Source organism: Monopterus albus, unplaced genomic scaffold (genome assembly GCF_001952655.1).
Source record: "Monopterus albus unplaced genomic scaffold, M_albus_1.0 scaffold60.1, whole genome shotgun sequence".
Taxonomy (NCBI): domain Eukaryota; kingdom Metazoa; phylum Chordata; class Actinopteri; order Synbranchiformes; family Synbranchidae; genus Monopterus; species Monopterus albus.
This window is the reverse complement of record NW_018127940.1, coordinates 2605624-2624984: the sequence shown is the minus strand read 5'-3', so window position 1 is coordinate 2624984 and position 19361 is coordinate 2605624. Positions and strand designations below refer to the sequence as shown.

At 39.1% G+C, this 19361-nt stretch overlaps 3 protein-coding genes across 6 annotated transcripts; 1 reads left to right on the top strand and 2 right to left on the bottom strand.

Moving 5' to 3' along the window:
- Window positions 1-3311: 3311 nt before the first annotated feature.
- Window positions 3312-7958, bottom strand: rps24 (ribosomal protein S24). Of its 2 annotated transcripts, XM_020603038.1 has the most exons (7): window positions 7836-7958; window positions 7228-7329; window positions 5979-6044; window positions 5686-5895; window positions 4878-4991; window positions 3940-3960; window positions 3312-3390 (listed from the first exon to the last, which is right to left on the bottom strand). In XM_020603038.1, the coding sequence occupies exons 1-6, from the start codon at window positions 7941-7943 to the stop codon at window positions 3955-3957; spliced, it is 606 nt and encodes a 201-aa protein (XP_020458694.1). In that variant the 5' UTR covers window positions 7944-7958; the 3' UTR covers window positions 3312-3390; window positions 3940-3954. The 2 variants fall into 2 exon arrangements, with proteins under 2 accessions (XP_020458694.1, XP_020458695.1); XM_020603039.1 differs by lacking the exon at window positions 3940-3960.
- Window positions 7959-8090: 132 nt separating this feature from the next.
- eif4ebp2 (eukaryotic translation initiation factor 4E binding protein 2) lies at window positions 8091-15365 on the bottom strand. Of its 3 annotated transcripts, none has more exons than XM_020603221.1 (3): window positions 15116-15365; window positions 10718-10897; window positions 8091-10235 (listed from the first exon to the last, which is right to left on the bottom strand). In XM_020603221.1, exons 1-3 carry the CDS (start codon window positions 15348-15350, stop codon window positions 10204-10206), a joined length of 447 nt encoding a protein of 148 aa, XP_020458877.1. In that variant the 5' UTR covers window positions 15351-15365; the 3' UTR covers window positions 8091-10203. The 3 variants fall into 3 exon arrangements, with proteins under 3 accessions (XP_020458877.1, XP_020458878.1, XP_020458879.1); XM_020603222.1 differs by lacking the exon at window positions 15116-15365 and adding an exon at window positions 13225-13579; XM_020603223.1 differs by lacking the exon at window positions 15116-15365 and adding an exon at window positions 12111-12869.
- On the top strand, window positions 14592-18917 carry ppa1b (inorganic pyrophosphatase 1b). Its single transcript, XM_020603219.1, has 11 exons — window positions 14592-14807; window positions 15869-15933; window positions 16370-16423; window positions 16856-16975; window positions 17112-17198; window positions 17399-17525; window positions 17619-17746; window positions 18036-18121; window positions 18250-18325; window positions 18414-18453; window positions 18551-18917. Exons 1-11 carry the CDS (start codon window positions 14639-14641, stop codon window positions 18580-18582), a joined length of 984 nt encoding a protein of 327 aa, XP_020458875.1. The 5' UTR covers window positions 14592-14638; the 3' UTR covers window positions 18583-18917.
- Window positions 18918-19361: the final 444 nt, after the last annotated feature.

Below are 19361 nucleotides of genomic sequence, written 5' to 3'. Positions count from 1 at the left end.
CAAAGAGGATAATTAGGATTCACAAAACACAGTTTGTCCTCAAAAGCAAATCACTTCCCTGGTGCTCAGGGGCTACCAAGGCACAGATCATTTTATATATCAGCACCTAGCAACTGGCAGATGGAGTGAACTTAGTGCAGGCTGCCAAAGCTGATAGGACACTGCAGGACTGCAAAATGAGCTGTGATGATTCCCCTGATGAGGCCAACAAGAGAGACATACCTCATTAAGATGCATAGCACCCTCGAATGCCTGGCCACAGTTTACAGCAGCAAGTTGCCCCTTTGCAAAATGTTCACAGTGCCACTGAAAACACAGTTTGGAGCTGATGAAACACAAAACAAACACAGGCCAGCTTGGTAACCTATATTCTGGTGAACATCAAATATCATAGAAATATAAACTAAAAATCTAGTTTGGAGCCCACTTACCCATTAACGGACCTATATACACAATATTATGACATTGAAAACAGTGAAACCATTGTCTTTCACATCACTTGCAGCTATTGATATCTGCATTGTGCAGTGAGTCAACAGGAATTCTATTCATTTTCCCCCTATAACAGCAAAATTCTACTCTCTGCATGGAGAGAAGCAGGCCATTAAAAGTGCACCTGTTGTGAGGGCATAAACATGTGTTCCTCATAGCCATCTATCATAAACCTGACTGCAAAAACATCTTTGTTGTACAAGCAGACGGAGGCAAAATCTCATTACAAAAAAACCTTCCTGCCCTTAAGGCGAGCAGAGGTGAATGCAGTCCATTATCTGGTTTTAGTTGGTATGTATGGGGGTCCCTGGAGGCCCTTGGCATAGTCCCCTGATGCTGAGACTGTAGCTACCGTACAATATACCTACAAACACACCAACTTGCAACACATTTGCTCTGTAGCTCAATGTTATACATCCCCATCTTAACATTGTCTGCTCACTAATCTCTCATCTTCATCCTCAGCCCTCTTGCTTACCACCCATTACATCACCAACACATCTTTTTAATTTGCCTCTTCTGTTCATTTCTTCCCATTACTCTGGATGTAATATCCTATTTACTGCATTTCCCTGCCAGCTCTCCTACTGATGTCATCCTGCTTTCCTGTTATAAGCAAAACACAGGAGTGTAGAGAGGAACTTAATTCACTCACTCAACAACTCAAACAAAGGAGGGGGCCAGAAGATAAGAAGCAGGAGCAAGAAAAATTTGTGAGAGATACTGAAAACAGGGGATGCAAGAAGAAGACAAAGACAGAGAGGCAGGGACTCCCGGGACAGAGCGACGGGGCTGTGGAGAGAGGAGCTTAATTTCCCAACACCATCTGCTACCAGTCCCTGGGTTGAAAGCTCCACTTATGTCAAACCTCCCACTACAACACAGCATTGCAGAGCCATGAGACACCACAGTGCTTTTTCCTTGTCTGTCCCTGGCACCTTTTTCTGCTCCTCACCTATGCAAGTCATCCAACCATTCTCATCCTCTAGAGTGGAACTATAGCGCACACACCTTAGCTGAGATAAATGAATCTGTCAGCTATTTTTTGGGTCATAGTGGGTTTAGGATTTTGAGGAAAACAAAGTGTACACGTTAGAAGTCCTAGTGCTCTGTAGGAAAAAGGATTTTCTTTGAATATATTCACCTTCAGACCAGTTCACTGTCCACATAATCAATAAGGTTTTGATACATTAAGTCCTATTTATGTTGCAATTTATGTTGCATATTGTATTAGAGCCCAAATTATCTTGATATACTGTCAGTGTTTAATCTTAGTCGGCTGGCATCGATTGAAGCAAAGCCCACAGGAGATGCTGGGTATATATAGGCCTTTCTACTGGGAAAGAAGAGCCCACAACTCAAAATGTGTCAATGGAAGTGCCTCCAAGCTATTGTTTTCAATTTTTTTTCTGGTGGTTTAGGCACTGAGGACTCCAGACAGAAATGTCTGGCCTACATTCAATACTTTTTAGAGGCATGAAAATGTGTCAAATTGCAGGTTGAAGACAATTATATATAAAACAGAGTTTGAGTACAGGCGCTAAAATGCAGCTGTTGCATTAAGTCAGACAAGGTAGTGGGGAGTGTGTTACCTACAAGAAAGTGAAGGTCAATACATGGTGAAAGTTGTCATTTTTTAACATTTCAATGTATAAGTACTTGCATTTTTATTATTGCACACTGGGAATATTCATCATTAATTGAGTACCAGCTTTTTACCTTTGCTCTCATGCTTGGTTTGTAATAGGAAATAAAAATTTCTTCTGCATTAAACCCCAAAATGACAGAACTGCTGCTTCTGCATCTCCAAAACGAGGAAATGCTGAGATCTGTAAAAGAATGAGATGCACTGGGAGGTAAGAATGGGGGGTGGGGGGGTTATGTTGAGGACAGACCATTTCCTGGCATTTTAATCACTTCATTTATGAACTCTCTCGGGGTATCTCTATGCAAATTATCTGAAAAGGTCACACTGCAAAGAGGGATATCTATTCTGCTCCAAATGGTGTTTATAAACAGGAAAGTCCACAGGCTGGCCTATCTTTCTATTAGTACAATTTAGTCATCCAGGGCTTTGCCTCTAGGATGAATCAGGTGGTAAATGTGTTACCCAACAGGTAAATATTTTCAGTAAGGGGTTCACTGAATCTAACCAGTCATATTTTCTTCAATGAAGGGAGCCCTCATGTGGCCATTTGGGTTACTACAACCACATTCAATACTAATATCTTGGCAATACCTTTATGGTCCATGAGGGTGCTCAAAGCTTTCAGTTAGTTGAGACAAAACTCAAAGTTAGAGTGCAAATTAGAAAATGTCTCAAATTGGTCATCACAATTTGAGGAATATCAATTGCATATAAAATAAAAATACAATTTCCTTATCATCCCAGTAATTATATTTAGAGATTACCAAGCCCCATTACAAATAGCTCCACAATTAATGATTTGAAGATGTCTTCTTTGAAGTAATGTCACTGCAAAACCACCGGATGTCACCATAAACAAAGCAGTCAAATATGAATCAAAGCCAATTTAGTTACAGCAAGAATTTTGTTCATAATGCTGGAAACTGCCCAACATACTGTATGTCAAAGTCTTAAGGTGCTTGAGGACAACCACTAATACGTAGCATACAAAAATAACCGAAGTCACCTTAAGAAGTGAAATATGTATATGCCGGCTGTGTTGTGTAAACAAAAACATGAATTTAACATGACTTGTCACCGAGACGCCCAGTTTGTTTTATAGTATGAGCTGAACTCAAAATACAGGCATCAGAAAATGGCTATTCAAGGGAATACACCAAGGAACCAAAGATCTTTTTTCCAAACTTTATTTGATGACAATAGACAAGAACATCTTGAGCACAGAGACCCTCCCTGGCTGTCCGGGCTCACTGTAAGGAGATAACAGCAGAATTAGTACGAGTTTAATTTTCACAGCCACAACAAAAATTAAACTTTCTGACAATGTGAGTCATCTAAAGTTAAAGAGCACAAACTGAAAAAAACAAGTGTTAAGAGTAATTTTAGGTGAGCTAAGTAAACAAACAAAAAAAACTTGCAGAAGTCATTTTAAAGACAGAACAAATTTCAGTGACACTGACAGGCTTTCAGTTCAGATTCCCACACTCAAACTTAAAAAAAAAAAATCCACATGCTACACCTGAGGTTCTGCTTCTATCAACTAAACATGTGAAGCACTAACACAGCACTGGTGCCTCATTTAAGCCAAAAAATCCTAATGGATATGCCCACTGTAGCAGAGACAGTAGTACAAAGGACTGGGGTGGAGGAAAAACCTTTAGAACAGCATGGGAAAACGGGAAAAAACACCGAAGGAAATCTACAGTGGAAAGAAGGGTGTAACATGCATGGCACAGCTCAGGTCTATCAACTTCTGATGTGCAACACAATGGCACACCATGCTTGTTCTGCTTCTATACCTGAAGACTGACACTTCATTTCTGCAAAAGAAATCCATGGGAAGCAAAATTGAGAACAGAACATGGAACAAAATAATGTTTATATTATAATAACATCTTAAGAATTGAAACATGGAAATGACAAGACCTCTGAATAGATTTGTAGTGGCTGTACTCCACAGGCCATGCACCACATTTCAAACCTCAACAACATGGTATTAATGACTAGAAGCCAGCTGTATAGCATTAAACATAGGCCAGGTGGTTTTTGTAATTCAGTGTATCTTCTAGGTGGCTTAAGGCCAGTGACAGGTGCCCTGGAGGGTACAGGAGAATGCAGGGTTTCTTTGTTCAACAACTATACCAAGATAATTTCACTGATTAGTGCTTTCCTTTACCATCTGTAGGATCTTCTCACTTCGTTATTTGGGTTTGATAACAGGGTCTACAACACTACTGGTTTTCAGTTTAAGCTAGTGATCAGTACTGGGAGTAGGAATTGTCAGCTAAATATTAAGCAGTCGATCAAACAGTTTCATTATGGATGTATCACACACATCCAGAGGGAGCCTAGGTGAGTGTGTAAAGGGAGGCATTAGCTAGCATCTATCTTTCCTGGATTCTCTGCACACTGCAGGTAGTCCATTGATTAAAAAAAAATAGTTACCTTCTACAGTTCACGAAAACCATTTGATGTAATTACAAAGATGACAGAGGAAATTAAAACAGTAAAAAGCAATGTAAAATAAAGATTAACTAGGTAGCAAAAGAAAAGATGTGCAATGAAACTGAAATAATGAAGTGCACTAAATTTAACAATGCTTTTGCTTTTCTGATATCGAACGTTAGTAAAGATAAATTGTTTCCAGGTGGCACAAAGCAAAATGTAACTAATTTTGTGTGAAACTACAAATGTGGTCACTTTGCTTTGCAGGACGTAGATAAAATAGTCACAATACCTTTTTGCCAGCAGCGCCCACACTGGCCTTCTTGATGCCTCGCACCTTCTTCATTCTGTTCTTGCGTTCCTTGCGTTGTTTCCTGGAGGTCTTCTTTTTCTCATAAAGACCATGCTAAGGGACACAAGTGTAACAAATTCAGCACTGCGGCTGAGTGTGGACAAAGATAATAATACACTAAAAGCACAGGAAAAAATACTTTCAAGCTAGAGGGGTCAACATTGGGTCATTACTGATTAGTTTTAAATAAAAATAACATCAAATAACCACACTGCACATATGTAGACATGAATAATAAACATTAAGAAAACTACTGCCCAATGAGAAAATATGGCTGTTTCAACACTGAGATGCCTGATTAAATAAAAGCTTTTAAACATATTCCTTGCTCCACCTAAGAGTGCCTGAAGTATTTTTTTAATGTTTCATCATTTTCTGGTGTCTGAGGTAAATTGTGCACAACTTGCATTGACTTCTCTTTCAATTATGCCCCTCATGCAACCTTTTTAAATGGCAAGTGCTGCGCTGCTGCATTATACTAACTACTTAACATGATGTGCAAAATGGGGCACATTCAGTAGCTCTGAAAAGAACAATATAAACCTAGGCCTTCAAGTACAAAACAGTTCACTATAACACTGCACCTGAAATCCACAACTTAAGATATTTCAGTTGCTTGCTGAGAATTTGTAAGATGGGTGAAAAAAGTATGCCTTCTGCTAAGAAATGCCAGAGTACAAAAGGAACTGTCTGATCAACATAAAACAGCCAAAGATTTCATGCACACAGCAAATGGTTCAAAACTCACCCTGGCCAGTCTGTGTTTGGGCTCATTCTTTTTAGCGTAGTCTAGGGAGTCGTACACCATGGCAAAGCCTGTTGTTTTGCCGCCACCAAACTGAGTCCTAAAGCCAAAGACGAACACCACATCAGGAGTGGTCTTGTACATCTTGGCAAGTTTCTCCCTGATTTCAGTCTTGGGGACTGTGGCCTTGCCAGGGTGCAGGACATCGACAACCTGCAGAAAATTGACAACATAAACTTCGTGTGGCAGATGATGAGAAACACAGAATAAATGTAGAGTAGAATTTGAAATCTTACCATTTGCTTCCTCTGAAGCAGCCGGTTTGTCATAAACTTGCGTGTCCTGACTGTCACTGTGTCATTCTGAAGATGAGAAGACAGTAGATCGTATTCATTACCTGACGAGTTTGTTTTCAAAAATAATCTCCTCAGCTTTAACACTATGGCAGCAACCCCCCGAAAAGATGCTCCAGAATCCTGTACAGCTCATCTCACCTGCTAGCACCATTTTTCTACACATTACAAAATATCAGCTTATCTTACAGGGAACGTTCACTTACTAACTTGGACACCTAAACGTTTCCACTGCTTCAAATCAACCTTTTTTGCCCAAGAGTGTCTCGGGTTTAGTATTACTTGAATTCAACATTCCCATTCACCTAATCTTAGGGCCTACACTGCAGTGAGAAGTTAACGTTATGCTAACATTAGCAGCTAGGGACTGTACCTCCATAAATTAGCCTCCAGTTTATTTATAAAAGCAACAGCTTGCATTTTAGCAACTGTGTATACTAAACAGACTGCGTATTAAACAGAAAGATATTGTTGTACTCGGTACTTTTTACCATACTGACTCTGAGAGACGAGGCAGTCCAAGTAACTACAAAACAGTGCTGATTTATTCCATGAACACAGGTAAAAATTAACATTACACGCTCAGGCATCTTGCACCTCCAACCTGCACGCAGGCAGATGAAAGACCCTGAACCCACCAGGCCTATACATTATATCCCCTCGGTTGGGCTAGCCCCATACTACACAGAAACATCAACCGAGACGTCTCTGTAGCCAGCTTTGCAGCTGGCCATAGCAGTAGTCAAAACATGAAGCAAATGTGTGTGTGTGTCTGTTGATTAAGTGGTGTGTAGCTAAAAACATTCTCAGACGACCTCTAGTGACATGTCATGACATTAAACATAAGAACATATTATGGCTAAGGCTACAGTTATACACGTCGTAATAATCTCCACTAAACATTTCTAATACATAAAGTATCTAACCAATATCTGACTAAAAATACCTAACAATATGAAGACAGTGTTTATAAGCTTCAAACAAGGTAAATAGTGTGTAAGGTTGCACCGACAACTCTGATATTTGTATGGTGCCGATGAATTTCCTCTGATACTTTCGTGGTACATCAATATTCATATTTTATTATAAAACAGACTTAAAGGATCACTTAAACTGCATTAAACATGTTTCTATCAATGGATGAACTTGATGATCATCAGATTTTATTTGTAACTTTGTCCACAAGACTCACCATCTTTACGCCGGCCTCGCTCAGGGACGTAGAAAAGGAGGAAGGACCAGTAGGCGACCAGATTAATGCCTGCAGAAAATTGAGTGGCGCTACCTCTCTTGCCTGATGCAAAAAAAAAAGTCTCGGTAAACAAATGTATAATCGCCGTGAAAAGAAACGTGTAACTTATAATGTATTTTTTAAAAAAGCCTGGTACGTCTCCTTTTCACCAGACTCTTGATGTGACGTTTGATCACGGGCTACTGTAGTTCTCTTACATGTGTTCAGTATATAAATCGTCGCTAAATCTTCAATTTTATGTAATCTCAGTTGGAAGTTTATTATGTACATCTAGCTGAAACGAATCTTTTACAAATACTCCAGCAACAGTTACTTCCTTCATGAAGTTGAGAATTTTCAGTTTTTACTGAAACCGTTTTAGAAAGGTTTTGATTCAACTCGATGATGCAAACACCAACTACAGTTCATCTTACACCCACAAGACATTAGTATTACAACTTCATACTGAAGCCAGTGAATTCAGAACAAATCGAAGAATGCCACACTATTCACTGTTACACTATTCAGGTAATCAATATTAACGAAACTTAACTACAGACTGTAATCACCACAGATATTATAGGTTGTAATTTTGATGGAGGCCTACACATGGTCACATTCAATTGTTGATGGCCCCTATGGCTAAAACTAGCTTTTGGGTCCCTGGTGACCCCCATCTTAGGTTGACTGGTGTCTCTAAATTGCCCATAGGAGTGCGTGTGTGTGGTTGTTCGTCTATGTGTTAGGGATTGGCTCCGCCCCCGAATGATTCTGCCACGTTTCCTGTCAAGGAGCTCAACACATACACCAAAGAGTCAATAAAATTTCCTTTGTTACAGAACTTTATTGATCCTGCAGCAACAGTGTCCACTGGCATTGGAGTTTCATTAAAATAAAGTTATTTAAAATCAGAACAAAGTTACTGTAATTTTGTTTCAAATCTCTGTCCACACACAATGTTAAGCCCTCACTGCCAATCCAAACTGATTTGAAATACATTTGCAATCTGAATTATTGATGCCATAATATAGAGTTTTAGGCCTATCACCAGAAATGTGCAATGCAAACCAGGTTTGAGTGACCCTTTGACGCATTTGTCATCAAACACGGCCAGAGTTGATTAAAAACGAAAACAAAACAACTCTTTGATAGACATCCTTTCACCCATTCAGAGGTTACAGAGAAACAAACTCAAACTTCAATCAATCAATCAAAAACCCTGGTGATTTACTTGCCAAGCTCAGAGCTGTTACTGGCACAGGGTACAATTAGCAGAGAGGACAATGATTACTGTGGTGTAAAAAAAAAAAGAAAAAAAAAACTAATGGGACTAAATTAGCATGTATCACTCTTAATGACATCAATATCTGAACTTCAGAATCCCAGAATGACATGTATGCCATCACACTTTCAAACTTCACAGCTGCTTCAGAAAGGAAACTGTATAGGAAAAAAAAAACAAACCCAAAACATTTTTTGCTCATTTGCAAGGTACAATGTTACTTGTTCAATGTTCAGTGTAAAAATAAACATCTGTTGGAAAGTACAAATTGATGACAAGGAACCCAATTTCATTTACTGCATTTCATCAAAAGTAAGGCATGGGCAGACATGACACACGAAAAAGAGTGTAAAATGATTTAAGGACACTGGGGACAGAGTTGTAGAATAAGGGACAGCGTCTGTCACATTTTCTGGCTCCTTGACATGTCTAACAAATCCAAGGCTTGACAGTGTCCAAACAAATACCCTCAATACTTAGAAACTGTATTAAAAAATAAAATGCATATAAAACATCTGGATTTTTTTCAAGTTTCTCAAAAAATTTGTATTTCACCTAAAAATTAACATTGCGATATCAACCATTTCCACATAGTTCTAAATGTTTATTTGGTCTGTATATTCAAAATCACCTGACAGATGTTGCTATGTATGACCTCTTGTGTTAGTTACCAAATTATGAACACAAAGCTCTTGCCAACACAACAAACCAGTTAAGTCAAATCTGGAGAAAAAGGGTATTAACTTTTCTTGGCAAGAGACAAATGTGTAAATAACATTTAAATCAAGGTCATGATAGTGATAAACCAAGGTCCTTGATACTGTTATACTATACTGAAATTTCATTCTAAATGAAAAGCATGTTTTTAATTGCCTGCTTCATAATACGTTTAATAATAACGGGAAATACAATCATTTGATGATTACAAAAATAAGTCATGGCCTAAAATTCAGGTAAAAATGTTTCCCCTGAAATTGGAAACTCACCTAGGCTTGTGTTGGTAATGGAAACTTAAATCCTGGAATGGCATGAACTCCTCATCTAATTGGAAAATAAAACATGGCATCTCTTTACATACCATTATGGGAAACCAAACAATTGATAATCAATTGTGGAGCCTTTCAAGTAGTTCCAACCCCCCCTCCCCAAAAAAATAGTCACTTAAATAACATGCTTACAACGATCTTCAAAACTAAAGACTGTGATGAATATCAAAGCTTTTGACTGATTCCAAGGCTGGTACTAAAATTACCACTTCCTTCCCCAGTTATATTGAAATATAATCAGTTTTACAGGGTGCTCTGTTGAGGATCCTGACATTGAAAGCTATAAAATTAGCACTGCAATCTACTAATTGACCAATGTGTCTGGGTACATAATTTTCAGGCCTGCTCCCTTGTTGTGTGGCTGTTTGTACAGTGACCGGTAACCATGGAAATCTATTCAAATAAACCTAATTTCCAGAGTTGGCCTCACCATACTTTTATGTATGACATAATGAATCCCCATGGTTTACACACATTATATCCAGCGGTGAGACAGAGAGCTAAAGAAGATGGCTGCCATGAGGGCTCGCAACATTGGTTTCTACAAGCCAAGCCACTAGCACATGTGATGCCAGGTCATTTGCTTTTGCTGGTGTGGTTCCATTTCAATTAGATGTCCATTTCAAACTGAGCGTCATCACCTTGAAAAAAAAAAAAAACAACAACAATAAAACAGATGACAAGGTGCTGAAACACACCCAAAACAGACTCAATTGTTTTATTATCTTAGAGGTAATTAAATGGAATTGTTACTTTCTAAATAATTTCTTTTTACCCACTATAGAGTCTAGTGATACTCAAATCACGTCCCATTCCCTAGCAATTATGCAAATTGCGGAGGATGCCTTTTCAGTCACAGTCACTGTTTCAATCTTATAGCTGACAAGATGTTTTAAATGACAAATGTCAGTTCAGAAAGTGTGTGGGTGGGGGGGGGAGAGTATAGTAGAGAGACACCACATCCTGTCCCATTTTAGTGATTTGTAAATTCTTAGTTAATACAGCTTTAAGAACAACAGAGGGAGTGTTTTTCACAGGTTCGGGCAGAATGGGGATGGTGACTATACCAATGAACACTTCCTTTTACACAAGTTTGTTACTCAGTTCATATTACAAGTCTCACCAGTTGTGGGCTTGCCATCATGGTTGTTGATGTGGTTGTTGGCTTCATTCTTCTGGTTCTCACTCAGGACATTCTGGCTTGTCACTCCAGGGATGACAGGCAGATGAGCTGGGGGGGTCTGAGCGATGGGAGCATTACGCCGATCCAGTAGGAACTTGCGATCATAGATAATGCGGGTTCCTGTAACAGGATATGTATATTTCAGATACATATGGACAGAAGTACCTAGCCTAAACTGTGTTGTAAAGCATGAGTGGCCATCCAGTTTGTCTGCAGCCATCTTTCTTTCTGTCAACAACCAGCTCATTGTGTTATTTGCTTTCTAAATAAATGCAGTAAATCTGGATGCCATCACACCACACTTGTTTTACTGACTGCTCCCAAATGAATTAGACCTCGCTGACCTTTTTCACAGAAGGCATTTTGACTTGTCAAGAACTGCACAGGTGAATAATAACGATGGCTCAGTTCCAGCAATCATTGCAGTGCAATGCAGCAATTAATTTTTTATCACCAACACCTGTGTTTGTCAGATCAAAATGTGTGCTGTGAAGGTCTTTGCAGCTTTAGTTTCATTTTAGACTTTTTCCCCCTCTGGATATGGACATGCTCCCTCCAGTGCAGACTTCATTTATAAACAACTTTCTCAAATAAGTGTATTTGGGCTACTGACAGAAAATTAAATGTCAATCTTGATAATCAATTCATGATGTAAGGCATTTTTCAAGCATTTTTCTTTCGTTCCTGCTTGTCTAATATGACAATTTCCTACTTTTTTGTGTTTTATTTCATGGTGAACTGAATATCTTCAGGATTTGGACTGTTTGTCAGACAAAGTGAAAAGAGATCATCTTGGACTCTGGGGAACTATGATTTATATATTTTGATATTTTACAGACAAAGCAATCAATTAGTTAATTGATAATAAAAGTGACAGACAAAATTCCAGCTACATTCAGTTGACATTACATATCCCTGTCCTGCAGTAATATGTATAGAGTACCCTGGCTAGATTTACATATTTGGAAACGGGTTCAGTGCACCTTGGCATTAACTCTATAGTCTCTGAACTCTACTAGAAGGATGAACACCATTTATCCAAAAGGTATTCCCTTATGTGGTGTTTTGATGATGGTGGTGGAGATACTGCCTAATATGTCTGTCCATAGTCTCCCATAGGTGTTCAACTGGGCTGAGATCTAGTACCTGTGAAGGCCCTAGCATATGATTCACATGCTTTTCAAACTCAGCAAACCATTCAGTGATTCTTCTTGCCCTATGCACAGGGGGAGCATTGTCATCCTGGAAGAGACTGACCCCCATTAGAATGTTTCATCACAGGTTAAAGATGATCACTCAGAACAACTTTGTATTGATTTGCAGTGACCCTTACCTCTAAGGGAACAAGTGGACCCAAACCATGCCAGCAAAATGTCTCCCACACCACTGTAGGGATTAAGCATTCAGGTTTTTCCTATATTTGCTTTAGGCTGCAGGTCATTAGTCATTGGTGGCAACCCAAACATGCTCACCATCTTTAAAGCTCCTCTACCCAATTGCTTTTCAGAGGCTCTAATGAGACCCAAAACAAACACACTCCAAAGCCACTCCTAACTGCTCCCATCACATCCCGTTTCCTTGCTGTAAACTACAGATGCCTGGTTGTGACATACTGTACAAAATGCTGCCTCCAGTCCAAAGCTAGTGTTAGCTGACTAATAAGTAAATTTGGCAATCCAGCAGGATGCTTTGGTTACTGCTAATATGGCAGAAAGCACAAATTACTCCAATTAATTCAATACAAAGGCAGAATCAAGACCATGATAGGTCACTAATAGCTCTAAAAGAAAGATATCTGAGCTGAATTTAAGTACTTTCGCTGCTTTCAACACTTTCCAACTCAAAGAGCCAAAGTGATGTTAACCCTAGTATTTCCTCTGTACAAAAGCCTGCAACCTCTATGGTCTAACAGCTACTCTTTCGGACTTTTAGCCAAGGAGAGGTCCCTGAGGGCTGACTGTTTGAAATGGCCACTCATGCTTAGAAAAACTCTTCTTATAACCTTTGCTATGTGGTAGGCGGGGCCAATTTACTGACCATATTTTGAAAACAGGCTAGATAAGTTGGAATGACAACAGATGAGCTCTAGAAACCAGACTGTCATGGAGGGGGGTAGGATGGCAGAGAGACACCACGTCCTGTCCCATTTTCACTTGATTTATCAAACACTGTGTAAATCTTAATTAATGCACCTTTAAATATAAAGATTGTAGTAAGTGGCAATGTACACATCCGCATCGCTGCGCTGCAAACCAGCCAATCACACAGCAGCCAGAGAGCACGGGGGCGGGGCTAAGCTTTGTTTTTGTTTTGAACAGGATGACAAGGCAGCCTAGGCCACAGTTACAGGAACACCGACAGGTTTAGTGAGAGCAATAACACCATAAACGCTAATCACCCTCCAATTTCTTCAAAAATATGACAATGCCGATGGGCTGCCTTCTTACCTCCAGGAGTGGTAGAAAATAAAGTGCCTCCAGGGGTGGTACAATAATCATGAGGTAGCTGCGTTGTGTCGTTGATCAACACCGTCCTAGTCGGGATGGCCCTGCTCTCGCTAGACTGACGACTGGTCGACATTTTCGGCGCCGATTAGGTTACAAATCTAGCAGCTACAGAAAACTGGGGTGTTTATTTCCCGACGGACGGTGGAAACCCGGGCCGTTCCCCACTCGCTTTTATCGTCCCAAAAGCTTTCTTGTCTCTCCTTTCGTCCTCCCAGCCGTCAGCACCGTTCTCTCCCTCAGCAAGGCAGGAAGCACGACCAACTGCGGGCGGATATGACGTCACCGGCGCGGATGTCATCAGCAAAAGGAGGTCGGGCCACTTCCTATAGCGTACTTTTTTAGTTAATAAATAAATACAAAATAAATGAATTAATGTCCATTTGGGCTACGAAAGTATTCTAGAAAATAAAGAAATATTTTGCTACTCAAACAATTATTATTACAATTAGGCATATTTTGGAAACCAAAGGAAAAAAAAAACTGACTCTTAACCTATTAATCTTACTAGGTAATAAATAGCAGAATAGTAATAAAATGAGACAGAGAGGTTAGTTAGCCAGTTTAATGGATAACAATGAATGCTCAAAAAAAAAGAAAAAAAAAAAAGAGACAAGCATTAGTTTCAAACATTACTCTGTTTAATTCAATGCTATTAATTCCAGGAAAGGTTTTACTTGTCCATGCCTATTAATAATGAGCACATTTACATTGTCATCAAATATGTTAGCAACAAACTCAGGAGGCTACTGCTTTTCGGTAAGACACAAAAAGAATTCCAAAAGAACAGCTGGTTCTAATATACAGGCTCAAAAAAGTAGTATGCAGTCATAACACAGCCTATTTATTAATAGGTAACAAAATCCACTAAATTTACATCTCTGCTTGACATTCCCTCATTGCACAGTTTAGAGCATTGCATTGACTTTTGGTTTCATTTCAGTGATTTGTGGATTTATGTACCATTTTATTTAAAGACAGGATTCAACGATCTGTGAGGGAATAATATAATAGCCAAGCAGGGACAATGGCTAAGTGATAATTTCACTGTTCTAGAAATGCCACATAATATAATAGCCAAGCAGGGACAATGACTAAGTGATAATTTCACTCTTCTAGAAATGTCAAAAACCCACCACACCAAAAGAGACAATATTTCCTTAATACATTGATAACCATTATATGTACCATATTACAACCCTGATTATATCTGCTTATCCATAACCTTTTTCGTGAATTCTGTTGTATACCCAATTCACTCTTCCACGCATACTTATATTTATGATGGTATCTTTTTAATCGTTTATCGAGTTCTATATTTCCGGTAGTTCCTGAAGGCGTCGTAGACAAGGTGCGCATGCGCTCTGCCCTTTCTGCCTACCCAGACCTGTTCAGCGTTACACGGTTTTCCGCCGAAATCCTCCATCCCGATTCCATACACCAAAAGACGGTCTTTCACCAAATCATGAGCTTCACAGTGGAAGACAGGGGAAGCCCCAACTCCCTGAGCTATCGCTTGTTCTTCAGTAAGTACCATCAGTAGAAATAAAATTCTGTCTTTGCTACTTTGAGGACTTTCTTCAAATCCCACAGGCCAGGTGCAATCTCCCGCGTGTCATTCATTGAAGTATTTTTTCTGGTTTATTCAGCATGTTAGACATACTGGAAATTACAAGCAAATATCCACTTTGTTTCGATATTACTAATAGCTCGGCTTACGCCGGTTACGTCAGCTAGTTGTGCCGGTTTTGCCATTGGGTTGCACTCGTGGCAAGTAGGGTGGCATGATTTCTGAAATACACATCTCTTCTTCGACCGACGTCGATATTCTTACCTGAATGTTGCAGAAGGAAGTTGGTTGTTTCTGGAAATCTCGCAAGCAGGGTAGACACGTAATCCAGTTTTATAGGATAATAAGGCTGGATTGGATTTAGCGGGACAGCGCCCTCTCTTATTTTGAAATGTCGGTAAACGCAGAGATGTTCCTTGCGTGACAAAATGCTCTCTGCGTCAGAGATTGTTGATAATCGGTGCCTACATCCTGTACCTCCATCATAGTTTATTGTCATGGTTCATAGAGTTCAAGTCACTAGTTTCATCAAAATGCAAGACTTAAAAGTTATCAGACTACAGGCCATAGTCATTACAATAATATGGCATCTGGTAAAATAAACCTTCATGATCAGCCAGTGTTGTATGAAAAGTACCTGTAGGCATTGAGCTTTACACCTATCAGGATGTAATTTAATGAATATTTGTGTGCTAAACTCTTCCTGCCAGTTCTAGTAGGCTATGTGCTGTGCCCTAGATTGGGCACTGAACTGCAAATGGATAGAACCAATGAAAAATACACTTTCTCATAATTCTTTCTATACAGCCAAAATGTGTCAAAGGTAATCTGTTTTTAGACTGGATCAACAAGCGGGCGTATTGTCATAGCAAAACCGAAAGTGGAAGTAAGGGATGATGAAAACCCGTGGAACATAATTACCCTGGTGTAGGTGTCTTAGCTATTGAGAAAAGAGAGATATGACTAAGTTTGTATCTGCCTGCCCTATTCATAGTGTTTAATTGAACTGTTTTACAGAAAATGCTGAAGGAAAGTACATCTCGCCATTTCATGACATTCCAATATATGCGGATGAGAGTCAGGTAACAAAGCATTTGTCACATCTACCCCATTAAATTTGTAAATATGTGTCTGGCCTTTAACTCCACTGGTTAATGAGAAGCTGCAGTGCTGCAATTAATATGTAATTTTGCAGCAAAGTAAAGATATTGAACAGATGTAGCAATTACTCTGCAGAATAGTAAGGTCATAGTCTATTTCCAAAGGCAATGGCCTTTACCCTACTTTGTCAGTGCTGTGCCAGTATCTCTTGTGATAGCAGATTCTCTTATCTTATCCTTCTCAAATATTTAATCTTTCTTATGAAAAAGTTGTGACCACATTAGAAATTAAGTAAAAGCCAGGGTGTAGTAGATCACGTAAGCATGGTGTGTTTTCAAATTGTGTTATCTTCACCTGTGTTAGATGCTATTACACAATAAATAAAAGATAATTATGGCAGATTTTTGTCTCTTACAGAACATCTTTCACATGGTTGTTGAAGTACCAAGATGGACAAATGCAAAGATGGAGGTATGAATTTGCAATAACATTCTATCCTTGCCTTTTAGATCAGAATTTCGCAGCTTCACCATAGCTTGTTGGTAGTGTATTTATCAGTCAGTAGGTTTTCATAAACCCATTGCTCATATAGAGTAACACCTTCAACACTTAAAAGAACATGTAATGTCAGATGAAAGTTAAGACAGATTAAACAACATGTAATGTCAGATGAAAGTTAAGACGGATTAAACAGTGCTTGAGATTTACTATCTCTAGCACTGTCATTATTAGGATAATGTGAATGTAATTGGAATTTAGTCAGGCACATTATTTTATGGCAGCTGGGTGTGAAGTTCCTCTAATTCAATAAGGCATCATGATTGCCCTCTTAACATAAATAAAGTTTGTATTTCCAGCATTAATCGTATCTTTAAAAATGACAGCAGTGCAATTTATTTTCAGATTGCCACAAAAGACCTCTTGAACCCAATAAAACAAGATGTAAAGAAGGGCAAGTTGCGATACGTTGCCAATGTTTTCCCACATAAGGGCTACATATGGAACTATGGAGCCATCCCTCAGGTTAGTCTTTTGTCTTAAGGATTTTCTGATGCTCATACATTATCCTAAAAATTGATTTTCTGCATTAGGCCTTAGTTTAAAAGTGTGCAACAGCAAATGTTTAGTGGTTTTATTAAATTCTGCTATTGTGTTTTAGACATGGGAAGATCCTGCACACAAAGATAGAGACACTGACTGCTGTGGTGACAATGACCCCATTGATGTCTGTGAAATCGGCAGTAAGGTACAACACTGGCAGATAACTTTACAGTTTTACATGTACTGTATGTCAGCCATGTTTTACAGAAAGATTAGGTCGTAGTGATACTTTTATTTTATTGTTTGTCAACATTAATATAATGGGACATGAATAAAAGTGCTGATGCTCCCTCTGAAAACTACTCTTACTGAAAACTCAACTGCAGTTGGAATTGGCCTTCCCAGGTGTGTTCCCGTGGGGAGGTAATCAAAGTGAAGGTGCTCGGGATCCTGGCCATGATCGATGAGGGTGAGACTGATTGGAAAGTGATTGCAATTAATGTAGACGACCCCGAAGCCAACACTTTGAACAGTAAGCACTTCAATGTATTTAACCCCTTCTTTTTTTCTCTGCACATCTGAACAGTCTTACTCATTTTGTGATGTTGTCCCTGTCTATATTCAGACATCACTGATGTCCAGCGCCTGAAGCCTGGCTATCTGGAGGCCACAGTCGACTGGTTCAGGAGGTACAAAGTGCCAGATGGGAAACCAGAGAACCGGTTTGCTTTCAATGAGGAGTTCAAAGACAAGGTTTCCACCTAACACACCTTATTTATTATTATTTTTACTCTTACCAGCAATTTTAGATTAATCTCACGCTCAAGTTTCTGATTTGTCAGAGTTGCCTTGTTCCCTTTTTCACAGTCAGCCTACCCTGCATGCAAAGCGTATAGAAAATGAGTAAGATATACAGTAATCATGTAAATTTACTCTTCACTTGAACTAGAATTATACTGTATATACATTAGTTGGTTTTTTTTCCTTGCAAAAGTCTTAGTTAGAACTCTCAACTATGCACTTACTCATTTATGTGTTTCAGGACTTTGCCATTGAAGTAATCAAGAGCACTCACACCTTTTGGAAAGCGCTCATATCCCAACAGACCAATGCTGGTGAATTGAAGTGGTAATAAATGCTCTTTTTCTTACTGGTTTAACTACAGCTAAAAACATAGGTGCTTTCAGACCCCTGAACTGTACTGTATATATTTATGGCTTCTTGACTATAAATTGCGATTTTATCACACAAAACAGCAAGAACACGTGTGTCTCGGCCAATGACAGCCCTTACTGCTGCTCAACAGATGAAGCTAAAGCTGTTGTTGGTGATGTAAGTCACCTTTTGTTCATCACTTTTTTGCAGCTTAACACCAGACCTAGTTCCTTTGTGAATACTAATGTTTCACTCTATGTTTTAGACATGTCCTTGTGGTAAAGAAGAACCTATCCCCTGTTCAGGTATAATTTCATTATATCTCTGTGTCAATAATACCTAGATTTTTGGAAGTACAGCTATAAACCTGAGATTGACTGTTCTGCTTTTTTCCATTCACAGTAGATAAATGGTTCTACTATGAAAGGAAGTAATGCAGGAGCTGTATTTGGACTGGACTGCAGTGAAAGGCTCACCTCTCACAGGAATGCTTAAAGATGTTCTTACATTAGGAATCAATGGGATGACGGGATGGGACAAGGATGGTTGGGTGTGGGTTGACTGTTGTCCTGTAGATTGACAGGTAGTGGTGAGATACTGTAGAGAAAGACAAAAGTTAAAGTACTCATGTCTTGACCAGTGAAGTTTCACTTATTTAATAATGATCTCATTAGAGATGTGTCATTAAAAGTACAGATACTGTGCCTAGTAGATACTTGTACCCTGTATGAGACTGAGCTGCTTTAATAAAGCTTCCCTGGTTAAATTATCAAAGTGTGATTTTTATTCTCCCCAAACACTGGAAAAAATAATTGCCTAGCACTTGTTTGAAGACTTTCCTCAAAACTAGTAGCAGGGCACTTTAGTTTCTCTGTTCTTGCCATGACAGCTTTAGTGAGCAGAGCTTCTACTGTGGCAGGTGTGTGGAAAAAGAAGAACAGATTAGATTTATCTTTGTAAACACTCCATGCTGTGAACTCAACTTATCTCATTGTTATAATACTGCCGCCTAGTGTTTCTTGTCCCACATTACCTGTTTGCCATGTACAATAATACAGTGTGTTTGCAAGTATACTTGCTCCTTTAGCTTAAATGTTTGTCATAAATGTTATGTGTTATTGTCAGACTTCTGTGCCTCATTTTCCTATTCATAACAACTGGTAAACAGCAAAAATGTGTGTGTGTGTACAATCCAAGCTAACATGTACACAGA